We start from the raw sequence: 16,996 nt of genomic DNA on the forward strand, positions 1-16,996 counted from the left end.
AATACTATACTACAGTACAATTTAGAGGTATTTGTACCTAACTTGAGTATTTCCATTTTATGCTACTTTTCTTCCACTGCAATAACAAATTCAAATTTTTACAAAAAATGTGAATATTCAACCCATGGTGAACAATATACACAAAAAAACCTGCAGCAGGTTTGGTGAGGTGACCTCGACCACTGAGCAGAACAGAACAGGAGTTGGGAGTAATTTAGACTGAAGAAACAGAAACCCCTTTGATTGAATGCTTGCTATTGATAATGGATTACTTATCAACGGTTTATAAGTAACTAGTACTCTGAGGAGCGTTTAAAAGAATACTTTGTACTTTTTGCACTGATTGAGGATCATCTTGTGCTCCGATAAAGGCCGAACACCAAACCTGCACAGGGGAGAAAGTACGTGGCTTTTGTGACGGACAGACGAACAAACAGATGGACGGGAGGAAAACAGCCCGAGATAGAAAGCGGAGTCAGACTAAGTTGACAGTGACACAGTGGGAGGTTATTGGATAGGCTCCTCAGTTAATAGCCTTGATTAGACAAGTAGAACTGTATGCCTCCAACAAACCTGACAGACAAAATGATTTTTAAGCGGTTACATACTGGAATGTTGCTTTAATAAATAAAACGTAACTGAATGCAGTTTAATCCAAGTGTCAAGGCTAGACTAGACCGTTCACAGTTTCTTTTATACCTTTCTTGCAGTCAAAGTTTTAAAATACAGCTGGAACACCTCTTTTCCTGCTCGCTCCGCTTTCACCCGCTGCTTTTGCCCCCCTGCCCGTCCTCTTTCCCCTCCTACGGCTCGGTGCGGTGTGGCCCTGTTTGGCCGTGGTGAAGGTGATGCCCTGGGAGTCCAAGTAGTCCACCAGCTTGGCGGCACCCAAACGGATCCCGGCAGCCTTGAGTCGTCCCTGGAGATGGGACAAGACCAGAGGCTCGTACTGAAGGATCTGAGTGTACAGTTCAGAGTCAGACAGGATGAAGGAGCGCACAGCCCGGAGGCGATCCTCGAGGCGAGTCGCCACCTGGGAGGAGGATATGCCGCCATCGCTGTCTGAGTCGGCATCGGAGGAGAGGCACAGCACTGGGTTGGACCTGTTGAAAGCAGGAAGAGGTTAAGTGCACGTAATGTGTTTATGGAAGTGTTTTTAAAGTGACAAAATTTAGGATTTTATTTCATTTTTTTACATTTGAAAGGATTCTAATACGTCATTTTGAGCTACAAGCAGGAAAAACGTAGTGTCTGAAATAACGAGCCCCCTGAAAATGTGTATGTGCAGTTACAGATGAGATGATCCACACATTTAAATACACGAGTTACCTTTCAGATTCTTCACTGGCAGCAGTTGAAGATGTGTTGGAGCCCTGTGAGGCAGACAGCAGCTCAGCCTCCTCCTCTCTGTTGTGTCTCAGCGGGGAGGTATCAGCGGAGACTCTGGGCTCTTTAAACCTCACTGTCTGAGTGCAGGAGAGCGGCCTGTTGCCAGCGGACACTGAACTGCTGGGTGGGGGCTTCACCTGAGCTGTGCGGCCCGCAGAGGGTACCTCCTCTTCCTCCTCAGAGCTGTCCAGCTGGTGGGTGTACTGGTGGATCTCCTTCAGCTTGAGGATCATCTGGCGCTTCGGTAAAGGCCGAACACCAAACCTGCACAGAGGAGAAAGTTAGTTTGTCACAGACAGACAAATTGAGCCAGCCCCTGCTACAAACAGACAGGTGGATGGATGGAAGGAAGAGAACCTGAGATGGAAAGTCAGACAGAGACTGAAGCTGACAGTGACAACGTGGGAGGTAATCGGATAGGCTCCTCAGTTAATAGCCTTGATTAGAACAAAACAAAAAACAAGTGGTCCCTCTCTGAGAGTGAACTGACTGACCTGTTGAGTTTGTTCTTGAGGTCCGGTGTGTCCATGTCAGAGTAGTGAGGCATGGGAGTGATGGGCACCAACGTACGACACCTTTTATTGTGTGATGAAGCTGACGTGACACAAACAGGAAGACATTTAATAAAAATACTGTCCGATTGCTGCAGCAGAACTTAATACATAAGATGCACTGAAATCAAACGTTCAAGTTAATACATGTCTTTAAATAAATCCTAACCAAAGAGCCCTTAAAAACTACAAACAATAAACAGACACTCGCACTGTAAGGCATCATTCACATGATGTTCAGGACATTTTGGTGTTACCGGTGATTAAGTGTTAAGAAATCACTGTTTGTGACTTATTTGATAGTTTTCTTCATCTTCTGTGAAAGTTAATTGAATATCTTGGGGTTATTTGATTGTTGATCAGACAAAACCGGACATCTGAACATTTCAACTTCGGCTTCAGGAGATTTTCTGCCACTTACAAACCAGTTAATCGAGATTATGACGTCAGTTGCAACCCAAAATGTAATCAGTTATCAAATCGCTGCAAGTCTGTTTTGACTAAATCATTTGATTAATCGTCTAAGAAATAAATAATACATCTGGAAGAACAAGTTGCAAGAAATATTGTGCAGGCTGTTTGAGGCCTTCTTGAGTCATTGGACTAAAGCAATATCTATATTTGGCTTTTCTTTTTGGTTCTGTTTCGGCTCTTTATCATTTTATTTTCTTCTCTCTAGACACACTGGTGCACTGTTATCGAATCACCAGTTTGTTTCTACTTATGCAACAACTAAAGAAGTATAAAACCAGCTGCTCTACAGAGCAGAGAAGGGATAGACTGATTATCAGGGTATATATTCAGCATTCTTCAGATTATCGGTATCAGTGGTTTTTCTGTCAGATTGCCAATAAACAAATTTAAAACTGCAAATGATAATCAGTTCAAAATATCGATTATCGCTCTACTTAATTTCTAGCAAAAGCCATATTGGTCGACCCCTAGAGCAGATGATGATGATTTAGGAGTATCTTTCAGCAGAAATGGAAATATTAATGGAGGAAATGTGACAAATAAAATGCTTTTATTCTTTGTTAATGCCTCAAGACATGGAAGTTGTAACCATTCTTTAGGGCAGGCTTGATGAAAGTGATTAGTTTGATTTGGTCTGATAAAATAATAGAACTGCGGATGAATGTAGTTTTTTACAACTACACTTGAGTCAAAATACAAGTACTGTGTTGAGAGTAAGACTACTCACCAGGTGTTTTGAGCTGGGCACAAGCGTTTACCCTCCTAGAGAGAGGAAGAGCCTCCTCCTCTTCCTCCTCCCAGCTGTCCCATATGTTGGGGTCCAGGAGGCTGTTGTTGATCCCTGGTGTGGTCTGGATGGTGGGATCAGGTGGTGAGGGGGTGAATGAAGGGCCTGTATGAGCCTGTACACTTGTGGATGGATGTGTACTGTGGGCCTTGGATGGAGAGGAGACGGTCGCGCTGCTACGACTCTTCAAGGACTGGACACTATGATCAGTAGAGGAAGATGACCTGGCTGGTTCTCGTCGTCCTGAGCTGTTCTCGTGCTGGCTGGATCCTGCGCTGTCCTCCAGCCTCAGACTGAAGCAGCCTGGGTTAGCCTCTACGGAGACGTCAAGGCCCCACGAGTCGTTGAAAGCTATGGGGGGCTCGTCCATGGCCATGAAGCTCTGCTGGAAACTGGATTCAGCAACTTCTGCCACTCCGGTTACTCCTGGTGCTTCTTCCAGCTCTCCTTCCTCACATGTCTCTTTATTTTCGCAATGTAACTCCCTTTCTCCTTCATCATCTCTTATTCCCCTTGTTGTCTCGTCTCTACTCCTGAACTCATTAGATCGTCGACTTTGACGAGAAGAGTCGCTGTGTCTCTGTGAACTTTGAAGACCTCTGTGAGAAGAAGAAGCGGGTGGATCTGAAGGGTCGGACAGAGGGGAGAGATGAAAGCTCCCCAACTCCGTTTTCTCCAGGCTATCAGATGCCACACTATCCCCTCCTTGACTTGTCGACCTCTGCTCAGTGAGCGGAGAGGTTGTGAGAAGAACAGGTGGCTGTTGGAGCTCAGTGTGCAGGGGAGTGCTGCTGTACGGTTGGAGCTGGGGGTGGAGGGGTGTGTCATGCTTCAAGGAAGTCAAGCTCAGACGCTTAGATTGGCTCGAGGGAACTGCAAACACCTCTTTAACTTTACTCACATCACAACTGCTTGTTCTTTTGGGAGAAAAGTTGAGATTAAAGCTGGAGCTACAGGGAAGCATCTCTTCCTGTTTTATCCAGGGAACACTGCCCTCTGTTGGGTCGACGCGGGCAGGAGAAGAGAAAACAGAGGGTGAGGAAGTGTCACCTTTAGGGAACAGTTGCGTCCTGCACATGCTGTTTCTGGTCTGAGTGGAGCTGGTGGTGGTGGTGCTGCGTCTGTGCTGGAGCGGCGTGGATGGGATCAGCCAGGACACTTCTGCAGAACAGTCCGCTGAGCCTGGGTCATCAGGACTCGACTCCAAACTGATGGACTTTTTATTCTCCTGGGTGGGTTCGTTGGGTTTCACTGGCGGAGGTTTGATCTGGGTGTAGCTCTGTAGGGTCTGGATGGGGCAAGGAGAAGGTGGCGAGGGACTGCGGGAACTGAGAACGACCTCCATCTCCTCGCTTGAGTCAGACAAAACTATGAGTTCAGGTTCCTTCTTTTTCTGAGTCAAATCAGAGGAAAGAGAGACACTACGAGGACCTTTGCTTTCTTGCCTCAAAGTGTTACCTTCTTTAGACACGACTAGGTCAGAACCATCCATCCCCCTGTCTCCTTCTTGACCAGGGGACTGACCTGGTATGGGCAGGTTGGATGCACTGGGCGGAGGGCTGAGGGAAAGGTCGTCGACTACGCTTGCTGAAGACTGAAGTAAAGTTCTGCCTGACAGTTCAGATGAGAGTTTATGAGAGAACAGGGGTGTCTGGGATTGAAGGGTGTGTTTCCTTGGCTGGCCAGAGGTAGAGGGTAAGGAGGAGGGATCTCCTTCCTGGTAGACCCCCCAGGAGTCTGAGAAGAGGCGGTTGTAGCTGCGGTCCAAGCTTGGGTCCGGCTCAGGGAGAGGATTCGGCTCTGTTGAGATTCTTTCAGGTTCCGTCAGTTTTGTGAACACCTCTTCCCCATCTTCTTCCTCATCTACCTTCACCTCCTCCTCCTCCTCCTCTTTTGTGCTGTCTTCTTCCTCCTCCCTCTTTCTCTGCGTGGCGGCAAACTCATAGATCTCCTCCAGCTCTTCCTCGTTCACCTTCTCCTCACGAATCTCTCTGTCACCTGCTGCGAGGTCATCGGCTTGGCGATCTTCTTCCGATCCTCTTTCCACACCGCTTCCTTCGTCTGTGTCCGTACCCCTGTTGTCTTCATCCTCTTCGTTCCACATGGAGCGGAGCAGCTCCATGAAGGCCTGGTCTGTTTGGTTGTTGACATTCTCCTCCTTGTTCATGAAGTCGTCCTCCTCTCCCCGAGTCGCTGCATCCTCTTGGCAGACCTCGCAAAGCTTCTGCAGCTCCTGCAAGTCAAACCTTAACAAACACAAAAAGAGAGGAGTCTTCTTTACAAAACATCTCATACATTATTGCTGCTTAACATGCAATAGAACACAATAGAACAACAACCTGAACCAAATTAGCTTAACAAGATGTGAACCCAAATCTTTAAACTGTTAGACATCCTTGACTGATGATATACTGGACACTAACCTAGATGCAAGCTCCAGTACATGAGGCCGCAGTGATGCTGGGATGGAGCACTTGGCCGTGTAGAGATACTGCAGCAAAGAAAACACTGCCTGTCCTGGGACGTCGCACATCAACACCCTCTGAGCTGCTGGCATTCCCTCCTCCTGCACCCCAATACCACTTTCATGTACCTGAGAGAGGAGCAGAGGAAGGAGGGGAAAATGCAAAGAGAGTAAGAGCACTGATGTTGTTTTTCTTCCAGTACAAAATCCCACATCCTTTAACTGAACAAAAAGGTCCACAAATCACTGCTAATTACTGAAATCCACTGGAAAGCTTCTGCTCGGCTTAATTAGAGGAGCTGAAAATCCAGTATTGTGACAGAGTTTAGGCTTAAGATAAGATGGAACTATATTTAACCCGAGGGACATTATTTAGGTGCAGTTGCAATACAAAGTAGAAAAGAGTTCCAACATAAAGAGTGTATTTATATCCCTTTAGTAGGTCATCTTTCAATGATACTTGTGAACACAGATTATGCGTCCCTGGTTTGTATATTAGTGGGCTAATGTTACCATTTCTGCCAGCAGGGGGCAGCGAGCGTACACCATGAAGGAATGAGCAAAGTAGACCTCCCCACTGTCCACCTGGAGCTGCACATCACTGAGCTGAGGGTTGTTCACCATGCTGCTCAGGTCTGATGCCAGTCTGGACAGCGCCACCTACAGAGGAAACACCAACAGGAAACACTGGGGTCAGTGAGGCACACATCTGGCACACCAGAGAAGATGTTCTACACTGCAAGTATCATCTCAGTCATGAGATAAACACAAAACACAAAAAGATGGCATATCATGTTAGGCAATATGATTCCCTCTGATTATTTGGGATAATCTGATTATTCATTTCTTAGGTTTCATTTTATTACCAATGTTTTGACTAACATACAGTATGTAACTGAGTTAAAGCAGTTACAGAGAGTAAGAAGAAAAGTTACTCTGCAGAAATACATCTGATAAGATTTAGTCGGATTCAAATGATGAAAAAGATCCAGGTGTCCAGGTTAAAAATGTCAGAATTGAAGAAGTGTGATGACGACGGGTCTTACTGATCGGTGGCTGCCTCGATCTTTATCTGGTCGTGGTTGATCGGTCGTCCACCTCGCTCGGCTGTGGGTCTCATCCAAGCGTGTGTGTGTCATTTCTGGTAGGAAGCCGCTCGCGCAGAGGTCAGCCTGCTCTTCGGATGCTTCCGGGACGAAGCCGCTCAGGTTTGTGGTCAGAGGAGTGCTTTTCTCTGTGGGGACAAAGACAATCAGGACCTTGATTTTTCCCATCAAGATCGATGCAGTTTTTCCTAAGAAATTAATCAAAATGTCTCTCACAATGTTAAAAGAAAAAAAACCTGGATCTGTCCCTTTATCCGGATCCAAACCAGTTAATGTTAAAGTTAATGTGGTCTATTCTGGGCTGAGACCCATCATCCAGCCAAGTTTGATGGAAATCCATTCAGTAGTTTTTGTGTAATGCTGATGACAAACCGACCAACCACAAAACAAACAGACACGGGCAAAAACATAACCTCCTTGGTGGACTTTGGTGGACACAAGATGAGACAGTGACAGTGACTTAAAACAAATATTTGGAAACTATATAATAATAGTTTTAGGCTTTACAACCGCAACAAATATTTTAAAGATTTTCAAAATTCTCAACAATTGCAGGTTACACCATTTTTTCACCATTATGATCCACCGCTACAGATTTGTTTCCATGTACATGTCTCTACTAGTAAACACATATTTCAAAGTCAGTGTCTTCTCTGTGTGAGTGTGTTACCTCTGTCAGGGTCTGAAGCAGCGTAACCACATTGTGTAAGGGTCATGCCATCTTCAGCCAGCTCCATCAGGTCTCGGAGTGTCTGGCTGCTCACTGGGAGCTGCCCTGTCCCCGGGGTGGAGGGAGCTGGGGAGGAGGCAGCGGTCTGGGAGGAGGATGGCAGGATGGAGGCCCTGGTTCCTGTGACAGGAGTTCCTTCACTCACAGGTTGGACTGCAGACTTGTTGATGGTGCTGGAGGAAGCTGATTCAGTCTAGAAGTGGAGGAGAACAGTATCAATTTATCTCAGCTGCGATTTGACTTCAGCTCTTCAGAGTTTATGACCACTGTCCTCATGATCACATGTCTGGATATAAGAGCTGATCCAGAGATGTGTATCAAGTGTTTGCAGTTTGGATGTGAGATTCATTGTCGTGCTGTTGCTGAGCTGCATGTCGGTAAAGAGGGTGTGTGAAGAGTTATGACAGACTGATGTCAGGTTAAAAAATGTGTGTTACAAATTGAAAACTGTAAATCAACCTCTGTATGATGTGAAAGGACGTAAGCTGAACAGGAATATGATATCAGTAATATCCAAGTGAGTCAAGAGAAGGCTGGTTCTGGTATTTCTTTGAAAGAAAATCTTTGTGTAATCACTGCAAACTTCTTAATTTCTGGAAAATCAACACATCACAATGCAGTTATGTTTTTACAGTCCTATATTTTCTAGTTTCTGAATAAGACGGGCTTGCAAAAATATCAAGTGTGAATTCGGGCCAGAGAAATAACAGCTGGATGCACTGGCAGCTGTTACTGGAATAACAAAACACAGCATCTTCCTTTCACAGTTTCAGACACTTTTATGTTAATCTGCACATTTTTATTTCCAGGATAGGACAGGACAGGACTAACAGTTTGTGGTTCCCAATCTCAAGTGGCGTTTGATAAAAAAGGACAGAAGCAAAACGCTCTGATTTCAAGAAATAATGTAACAGAGTAAGCAAAAATGTCTTTGGTCTCTCTCACCGTTGCAGGGTCCCACGGCGTGATGAACCCTCTGAGCTCTGGTGTGTAGAAATCAGACACACAGGTGGAGCCTCCGTCCAGCAGTGTGCTCTTCTGCCAGAGGGGGGCAGCACCGCACCAGCCTGGAAGAATGCTGGGGCTGCGGGTCGGGGTGGGGGGAGAAGGGGCCCGGCTACGTAGGAGGAGAGCAGAAACGCGCTCCTGCAGCCTCACCAGGGCCGCCTCGGCATCCTGGACAAGGAGGAGCGGTGGAGGGCGAGGGACGGCGCCCTTTTTCCTCTTCCCACGCCCCTTACCTGAGCACCGAGAGGAGGAGGAGAGAGGAGGTTTTAATCTTTAATCTCTATTTAAGATACATGAATTTAGGTACTGCACTGAAAATAAAACCATTGTGATCTGAAACCAATTGATTTTCAACAGTTTGTTCGATGCACTTGTGTTGTTGGATGTAGATCAGACAGTGGATGTATAAACTGCTGCAGGCCTGGCCAAAGGCAACACACATGCAGACACACAATTCATAAACTATGGAACCTCCCCTGCTGTATGTACAGTAAGTGCCTTATTTAAAAACCCTTGTTTGTGTTGACAAACACTGATGTTACTGTACCTGTGTCTGGCCTCCCCTTCAACACTGCAGTCATGGCGATGTGAGAGGCAGCCGTCTCTGTCTGTAGCACTCTCTCTGACTCCCTCTCCTGTTCCAGCAGGGAGGAGGACAGAGCCAGGGCAACCATGGTGTCTTCGTCCAGGGGTTCTGTCTTCTTTCTGGGTTTCTTTCTTGCTGGGAGGCCTGGCTTGGCTGGGCCTTTTCTTTTGGTGCCTCCAGTCTCTGTGCTGAAGAGCGAAGAAAACATAATTGAGGTTTGATTCAGCTGGACTCATTTATTTGGATGTTAGGTGATAGACAAGCTGTAGAAAAGACTGGCAAGTAATGACACATGAGCAGGTCATTTTAAACATTCTCTCCCTGCTAATCAGTCTGACTGAAATGATAGTACTAACAATCTAATTTTGAGCAGCTGCTTTAACTGTTGCGTCTGAGTGTAAGCCCAGAGGTATATATTGAGATGCTGTCTTGTGGCTGGACTGAACTAAGACGGACTCACAGTGTGTTAGCAGAGGGGACATTCTGGGTATCCTCAGCCTGTCTCTGCAGAGCCTGCAGCAGCACAGCCGGAGGGACGCCCATGTCCGAGGAACAGCGCTTCAGGTGGGTCGAGCGACTCTTCTGGGACTTGAACTTCTTGCCACAGATGGGACAGTCAGGGACACCAGGAGCAGAAGGAGGAGGAGGAGGTGCTGGAGCGCTCTCTTCACTCTCATCCAAACACCTGCAAACAGGGATCATTCTCACTCTGTGTGTCCACCAGTCCAGTGACTGCAGTCGGTTTATTGTAGCAAATCAGATAAGAGCATCAGCCAAGTGCCTATGATACAGATATAAATATCCAGACCTGTTGAGGTGATGCGTTCGCCCATCAGGGGTCATATGTGACAGGTCTCTCTGGCAGATCTGACAGAAGAAGAGGCCTCTGTCCTCCAGGTCCACCGTCTGGACATCGGCCGTCTCCCTGTCCAGCTCCTGCTGCAGCCGCAGGGCCAATGCCTCGTCACTGTCCTGGGGCTCCGAGTGGAGGCCTGAGCTGAGGGACTGTGGAGTATCTGTACAGTACAGAGGAGGAATGGGACACACAGTCAAGGGTGTGTTGAAATAGCGCCATCTATGGCACGGTTATCCAAAGCTTTTAACTCACTCACATACAGATAGCAGCAGGTATGAGATCAGGGCTGCAACTAACGATAAATATTTCAATTATTTTCTCGATTAATCGATATGTTGTTTGTTTGAAAAATGTCAATGAGTGTTTCCCAAAGCTCAAGATGACGTCCATAAATGTCTTGTTTTGTCCTCAAACCCAAAGATATTCAGTTTACTGTTACAGAATAGGAAAGAAAATAGAAAATATCACATTTAAAAAGTTGGAATCAAAGAATTTAGACTTTAATTTCTTAAACAATTACTCAAACCGATTAATTGATTATCAGATTTAATGTACTCATACAATGATTTAATCAATAGCTCATTAGGGCTGCAACTAACAACTGTCATTATAGATTCATCTGCTGATTATTTTCACAATTAATTGATAATCGTTTAGTCTATAAAATGTCAAAATGTAATGAAAAATGTTCATCGCAACTTCCTAATGCCCAAAGCGACATTTTCAAATTGCTCCTTTAGTCCAACTAACAGTCCAGAACAGAAAGACTCTTCATAAATGACAAATAAAAACATAATAAAATATATTAGAATGATTGGCGATTAATTTTCTTTCAATCAACAAATAGATTAACTAATCATTGCAGCTCTAGTCATCATGAAAAAAATCCCCACAGAGGGAAAACCACATCTGTATCTATTCCCTCTGTTCTCTATACTAACAATCTGTGCCAAGAGCATCCTGTCTCACCTTGTCTTTGCTCCAGAGGTGGAGGAAGAGAGGTGGGGGGGATCTCATGGCTTGTTGTCTGGCTCTTGTCCTTGTGCACCATCCTCTGTGGACTGGCTCTCTTGAACTGCTGCATTCTGTGAAGCACTTTGTCTTTGGCTGTCAAACCCCTCTCAGCTCTCGGCACACCTGAGGAGCCAGCATCTCCTGAATCAGATCCGGTCCCTCCACACACCACATGTTGCTCTGCTCCTGCACCTGTACAAACAGGCTGGGTCCCAACACCTTTTGACCCATAGTCACCATCTCTTTTGTTATTTATCCTCCTCTTGCCTCCATCGCTTGCCTGACTGGAGGACTGCTGCTCGGCTCTCCTCGGCTGTCTGGGCTCACCTGGTTTCTTGCGGACTCGTTTCAGCAGCTTTGAGCAGAGATCAACAAAATCCTGGTCTGAGTCATCCATGATGGTGTGTTTTGTCTCGCTTTAAAAGGCCATGCATGCGTATCCTCAGCTGTAGGGATCAGCCTGCAAAGAGAGCTAGTTTAGGCTGGAGCAGCTGGTGTCCAGAGATGCGTTCAGGAACCAACATGGGTCCTCTGTGACAGGGGAACAGTTACATTTGCTTATTCCCTACTACATGTTAGCAAGAATAACTTAATAGGTAAAGGCTCTTTACTACCAAATATAAAGAATACAGCTATATGTTCCCATAATGCTAACACACATTTACAAACCTATGTTCTAACTGGGGCAATTTATTAAGTTAATCATGTTAATCAAAGCTTATGTCTGTAGAGAAAGTGTCAGTTAGCCAGCTAGCTGCTCATGCTAACACTTTATCCTCACCCAGGTTTGATGATTGAGCTCTTTAGCTCGCCGCCTCATCGCTCTTCATTCACGAGCCTGTCGCAGAGGTGATTCTCATGTTTGTTAAACTATAAATATATCAATTATATAGATAATAATACAGGCAAGAAGCCAAGTCGGGTTGTTGACATTTCAAAAGTACTCACTCTCGACCGCTTCACTCAGTGCTTCCGGTCATGTGACGGCGAACGAACGAATGAACGCACGCCATACATGTCACGTGACTGCAACAGCATATTTAATGAGCTTACAGACACCTGGTCCATACTTCTATTTAAATAACCAGGTTTATATATTAGCAGCTGTCATTAAATCACAAACAACTATTTATTTATTGCATTGAAAACACGACAAACTGTAAGAGGTAGTAAAATATGAATTGAGAAATGATTGTGGATGTTGTCTGTTGCAGTCACTTAAAATGACCACAGTCTGTTATTCGCATTCCTCAGAATAATTTCTCTTTCCAAAGACCAATCCAACCTAATTCTTATAATTTTATGGAATTGACAATGTCTGGAAATAAACTGACATTACTTATTAATAAAAGTCCCTGCTTGAAGCATTGTTTTGTTTAAAAACAGGATCCAAATACCAACTATCTCCAGCCTAGGCTGATTCAAACATCCAATAAAAACAGCACATTTATAGAAAAGCACGGTCCTTTGATCCCACTTACAAGACCTTTGCAAAGCAAGACTTAAAGGTGGTGACTGAATCATGTGACTTGAACTCACTTGATAACTTGAAAATATGGAATTATTTTTAGTTACTTGTCAACTACAATTCATTTGAAATGCTCAAGGGATTCATTTCAGATTTTCCATTGGCCCCAGGGTCATCTGTTCTAAATTTAGTAACAGGCCTTTACTTGAGACGCCAGCAGAGCTGCATTACACTGGAAGCAGGTGAAAGGCAAAGGTTCACTCTCCACAACATCCTGCTAGTAACCTTCTTAAGTAACATTATTCGGCAGTGGTCTGTGAAGGGAAATATTAATACTTCGGATACCAAACGTTTCTGTTCTAGGACCCATTCTCATATTTAAAGATCGATATCTACACTCAGTAATTTGCTATCACTAGGATTTAGCCTAAATAATAACCGATTGATAAGGAACTACTTCCATCTGTCAGAGCAACCAACCAATAACCAATATAGGTTATGCAGCGATGGTCTGATGGAGGGCAAAAAAAAGTTGCAGCTAGGGCAAGACAGACTTCAATTACAGAGTCCTTTGACACTGGCAGGTACCAGATACTGTGTGAGAGAGTGTAGCTATTGGCGACTGTGGGGAAGTTCACATCTGTCAAGGCATCAGTTTGTGTTCAAACAACGGGATTTCCCCGCATTCATAAAACTACAGAATGATGATTTATTAAGCTTTTGTACAAGTAATAGTATATTGGTATCAGTGATACCAGCCTGGCACACACCACAAGCCCCATTTGTAAAGCCCTGCATCACTACCAGAGTCAGGACTCTCTTCTGACCAATATCACTTTTTGTTCCGCCCAACGTTGCTGGTGTCCGGATGATGAAGCACTGCGGAGCTGAAACAAACGAACACAAACCAAGAGGAGTGATGCCTCATTATTTAGTCAACCGAGTACTGGAGTTCTTCTGTTGCACACAGTTTATTTAACAATATGGTATATAAGTAAGAAATGAGTCTTTTACCAGTTTATACAGTGATTTCATTCTCTCTTCCTTATATTTATAGTATTTTGCTTAATAACTTGATTTACAATAGGAGAAAAAGTAAATCCCCCCCCAATTCAAGTTTTCGTGAGAGAGGAATGAGGGTTGATGACGTTTAGTTTTCCTCAGGGTGAATCTCAAATGTGGCCCTCATCTCTAGATAGCACACTGCTTAGTGTAAGATATAGAGGACGGGGCGTCATCAGAGATGTGGCCTACAAACAACCGGTGATCATTCCACCTCAGCTTAGGGGGCTGGTCTCTTTCTCACACTCTCTTTACACTTTACAACATTTGTATGACAAAAAAGTATGACAAACTCTTTTTAATGTCAAAGCAACAATTTTCTACACCTGCAAGACACAATTTTTTTTCCAAAATCCAGGCCACTGAGATGTAGGTTGCAGTCCTTGTTGTCTGTGTTTGTGAAACCAGTCGGAGCTGTAGTTATTTTAGTGACTGTGATGGTTTGTGTGTCAGTGTCTTCATGTGCGTCTGCATACATGCCCGTGTATACACAACCTGCTGCAGTCCATTTCCTATTTTAATACAACTGAGTGCTCTTCATACACACAAAGAGGAGGGGAACGGTCCCTGAACGCATCGTCTTGGAGTAATGGTACAACACTAGATTACAATTGCCAGGAATGACAGCTTGAGAAAAGAACAAAAACCTGGCCCAATTCCCAGACAAATTATTTTACAGTTTCAACAAAAAAATGCTTTTAGTTTCTTTTTCAAAGGTACAAAATAAAAAGATATGAATAATATAATGCAATTGTACATTTTCTTAAAAAAAAAAAAAAAAGAAAGAAACAAGAAAGGCATGAAACCATACCAAAACAAACCAAAAATAAATTGAGTATTGAACACATTTGGTCTCAACCAAAAAATATATTCTTTGTGATTTAAATTTCATTTAAGAAGCAACTTGCAAATCCCTCAACATCTTAAGGAAGAAAACACCCATCACTTGGGTTTAGGAAACAATTACATTCCCTAGAAGTGTTGACTTTTTTTTTTTCCTCGTCCAAATTTTCTATTTTCTTTTTACAACAGTTGAAACTTTTTACATGTCAGTACAAAAAAAACGTTCTCAACCTTAGAAAGAACAAAGCCCTCTAACGGGTTAAAGAGTCTGTAAGGAACGTAGGAGGCAGAGGCGTGGGAGGATGGGTCCCTGGGAGTGACACTGTTCTTTAGTTAGTTCCCAGCAGAAATGCTACAATCCTTCCACAAACTTCTCCAGAGTGTCCCCTGTAGCATCTCCCACCATCCCCAAGTCACTGTTCAGCCCCCCTCTGTTGGGTGTATTAAGCTGCGGTAGCATGGCGCTCTGTTCTGGTGTCCCCAAGTGTCCCGCCTCCAGGGACCCTGAAAGCGGGCCCCCCAGTCCTGGGTGCGGGGAAGCAGAGTGGGGTGGATGTGGGTGCTGCGGTGAAGGCTGGGGCTGATTCTGGACCTGCGGTGAGGGACTGGAATGTGGCCGCTGCTGCTGGGGCTGTTGCGAGGGCGGACAGGGGGACTGGACTGGTGCGGGGGAGCGGACCTGGTTGTTGAGGGCATTGGCTAATGTGGGCTGGCCAGGGAGGTGGCCTCCACCCTGGGGCTGGCCGGCCAGCAGGTGGGTCTGGGGGCTCATGGGGCTGGGCTGGGCAGGAGAGCCCATCTGCTGCTTGAGGACGGCCTGCTGCTGCTGGGGAAGTTGCTGCTGCTGCTGCTGGAGCATTCTTTGATGCAGTAAGTTCTGGGTGGAGTCCATTACCATGCCGGGCTGGGCCATCTGAGCCATGGTTGGGAGCTGGCCAATGGGTCCCCCAGCTGCTCCTGCACTTGCCTGCATGGCTATCTGCTGCTGCTGTTGCTGCATGCGGAGCTGGGAGTACGTAGCTGCTGTCCCCTGCGCCTGGGTAGGGAACTGACTGGGATGGCCCTGAGGCATCACTCCCTGCTGTTGCTGCTGCTGCTGTTGCTGCTGCTGTTGTTGTCTTAAGAGCTGCCGACGGTAGAGCTCCTGGATCTGGGGGTTGGTGTTGTGTGCTGCGTTCATCAGCTGCCCTTGAGCCCCTAATGTGGCCATGCCCTGCGCAGGAGGCTGCTGGGGCTGCTGAGGGGGCATCCCCGGCCTCTGAACCGCCCCTCCTGGCATGGCCATGGCCTGCATTGTTGGCATGCCGGGCTGCTGTTGCTGACCTGCTTGCTGCTGCTGCTGCGGTTGGTTGGCATGGTACTTGGCTGTTCGCTGTTTGATAAAAGCAGCCATTAGCTGAGGGTTTGATTTGAGGATGTTGAGGACTTGCTGCTGCTGCTGGGGCGAGCTGGGAGACTTGAGGGTGCGGAGAAGGTCCTGCAGGGCATTGGGGGCAATAGCACCAGGTCTCTGGGGTGTCTGTGGCCGGGCACCAGGCTGCTGTGGAATCAGCATCCTCTGGCCTTGCTGAGGTTGCTGCCCTGGGGGCATCATGGCTCGCTGCAAGGTCAAGGCCTGTTGTGGGGTCTGACCTGGGACAAGGCCTGGTTGTTGAGTCTGAACTGCCTGCATGGGCCCTGCAGCTCCAGGCCACTGTCCTGGGGCCATGCCGGGTTGCATGACCTGTGGCCCCCGAGGCCCTGGCACCATCTGCATTGGTGGCTGCATCGGTCCAGTCATTCGCTGCTGTGGCTGCTGGGGGTTCATGGGTAATCCATTCATGTTCACCCGGTAATTCTGCTGGGCCTGCGCCATCATTTCAATGTGCCGTGCCATCTTGACCGCAGCAAGTGGAGGCTGCTGCTGTATCTGCTGAGGTTGCTGGGGCGGCTGAGGGAGAGGAGACTGCTGCTGGGGCCCAGGCTTGCCCTGAGACACCGGTGTTTGAGGCTGGCCATTGCGAGGTGTGTTGGGGAAAGAGGGGGACATGACACCTGCCGAGTTAGGTGTCTGTGGCTGGTTGGAGAGCGGCTGCTGGGGCGTCTGGGGAGTGTTGGGCTGGGCATGGGAAGTAGGAGTGCTGGGGGCAGCGGAGGCCGGTGGGGACGGTAGCGGCATGGTTCTCCCTTGCATGGTGGCCATTCTTCTCCTCATCAGCTGGGCCTGCTGGAGTCTATGCTGCAGCTGCTGCTGGCGAAGCTTGTGCTTGATGTTCAGGCAGAACGGGACAGGACACTTGTTCTCCTGACAGTGCTTTGCATGGTAACAGCACAGAGCAATGAGTTGCTTGCACACAGGGCAGCCACCGTTGGTTTTGCGCTTGCAGCCCTTGGTGTGCTGCACCACTCGCTTCATCTTCTGGCAGGACGGCAGAGAGCAGTTGGCATTGCGACACTGACAAGCGTGGACCAGGGACTGGATGCAGCGTTGGATACTTAGACGCCGGCTCTCCTGTGGGCTCTTGGAGGCCTCTCCACTCTGGCTGTTGCTGTCGTCGTCCAGGCCAAGGCCCCACTTCACCATCTGGTGCTCGTGTCCCTTTATGTTGTAACAACTAATGCACAGATCAAAGTCCTGCAGAAAAAGGCAGATGGGGAAACAGTGTGAGTCTAACAGAG

The 16,996-nt window shown here is 46.6% G+C and overlaps 2 protein-coding genes across 4 annotated transcripts in view; both read right to left on the minus strand.

Moving 5' to 3' along the window:
- Window positions 1-604: 604 nt before the first annotated feature.
- On the minus strand, window positions 605-11,903 carry slx4 (SLX4 structure-specific endonuclease subunit homolog (S. cerevisiae)). Its single transcript, XM_073471324.1, has 14 exons — window positions 11,747-11,903; window positions 10,921-11,425; window positions 9,904-10,111; window positions 9,556-9,780; window positions 9,057-9,283; window positions 8,447-8,742; window positions 7,442-7,694; window positions 6,712-6,899; window positions 6,179-6,325; window positions 5,625-5,794; window positions 3,142-5,447; window positions 1,884-1,983; window positions 1,330-1,653; window positions 605-1,103 (listed from the first exon to the last, which is right to left on the minus strand). The coding sequence occupies exons 2-14, from the start codon at window positions 11,360-11,362 to the stop codon at window positions 719-721; spliced, it is 5,271 nt and encodes a 1,756-aa protein (XP_073327425.1). The 5' UTR covers window positions 11,363-11,425; window positions 11,747-11,903; the 3' UTR covers window positions 605-718.
- Window positions 11,904-13,778: 1,875 nt separating this feature from the next.
- crebbpa (CREB binding protein a) overlaps window positions 13,779-16,996 on the minus strand; it is a 45,807-nt gene continuing 42,589 nt past the window's right edge. For all 3 annotated transcript variants that reach the window (XM_073471402.1, XM_073471393.1, XM_073471385.1), the window contains one exon: window positions 13,779-16,952. In XM_073471402.1, the coding sequence (XP_073327503.1) occupies window positions 14,691-16,952 (2,262 nt within the window). In that variant the 3' untranslated portion in view covers window positions 13,779-14,690. The remainder of the gene's footprint in view (window positions 16,953-16,996) is intronic.

The sequence above is a fragment of the Pagrus major genome, chromosome 1, assembly GCF_040436345.1.
Source record: "Pagrus major chromosome 1, Pma_NU_1.0".
NCBI classification, from domain to species: Eukaryota; Metazoa; Chordata; class Actinopteri; order Spariformes; family Sparidae; genus Pagrus; species Pagrus major.

Excerpts from the sequence above, each read along its gene's own strand:
- slx4 (XM_073471324.1), bottom strand. The coding sequence starts at position 11,362 with ATGGATGACTCAGACCAGGATTTTGTTGATCTCTGCTCAAAGCTGCTG. Across the intron at positions 9,781-9,903 it reads CGAACGCATCACCTCAACAG|GTGTTTGGATGAGAGTGAAG; the intron begins GTCTGGATATTT and ends CCCTGTTTGCAG. Across the intron at positions 5,795-6,178 it reads GCCCCCTGCTGGCAGAAATG|GTACATGAAAGTGGTATTGG; the intron begins GTAACATTAGCC and ends CTCCTCTCTCAG.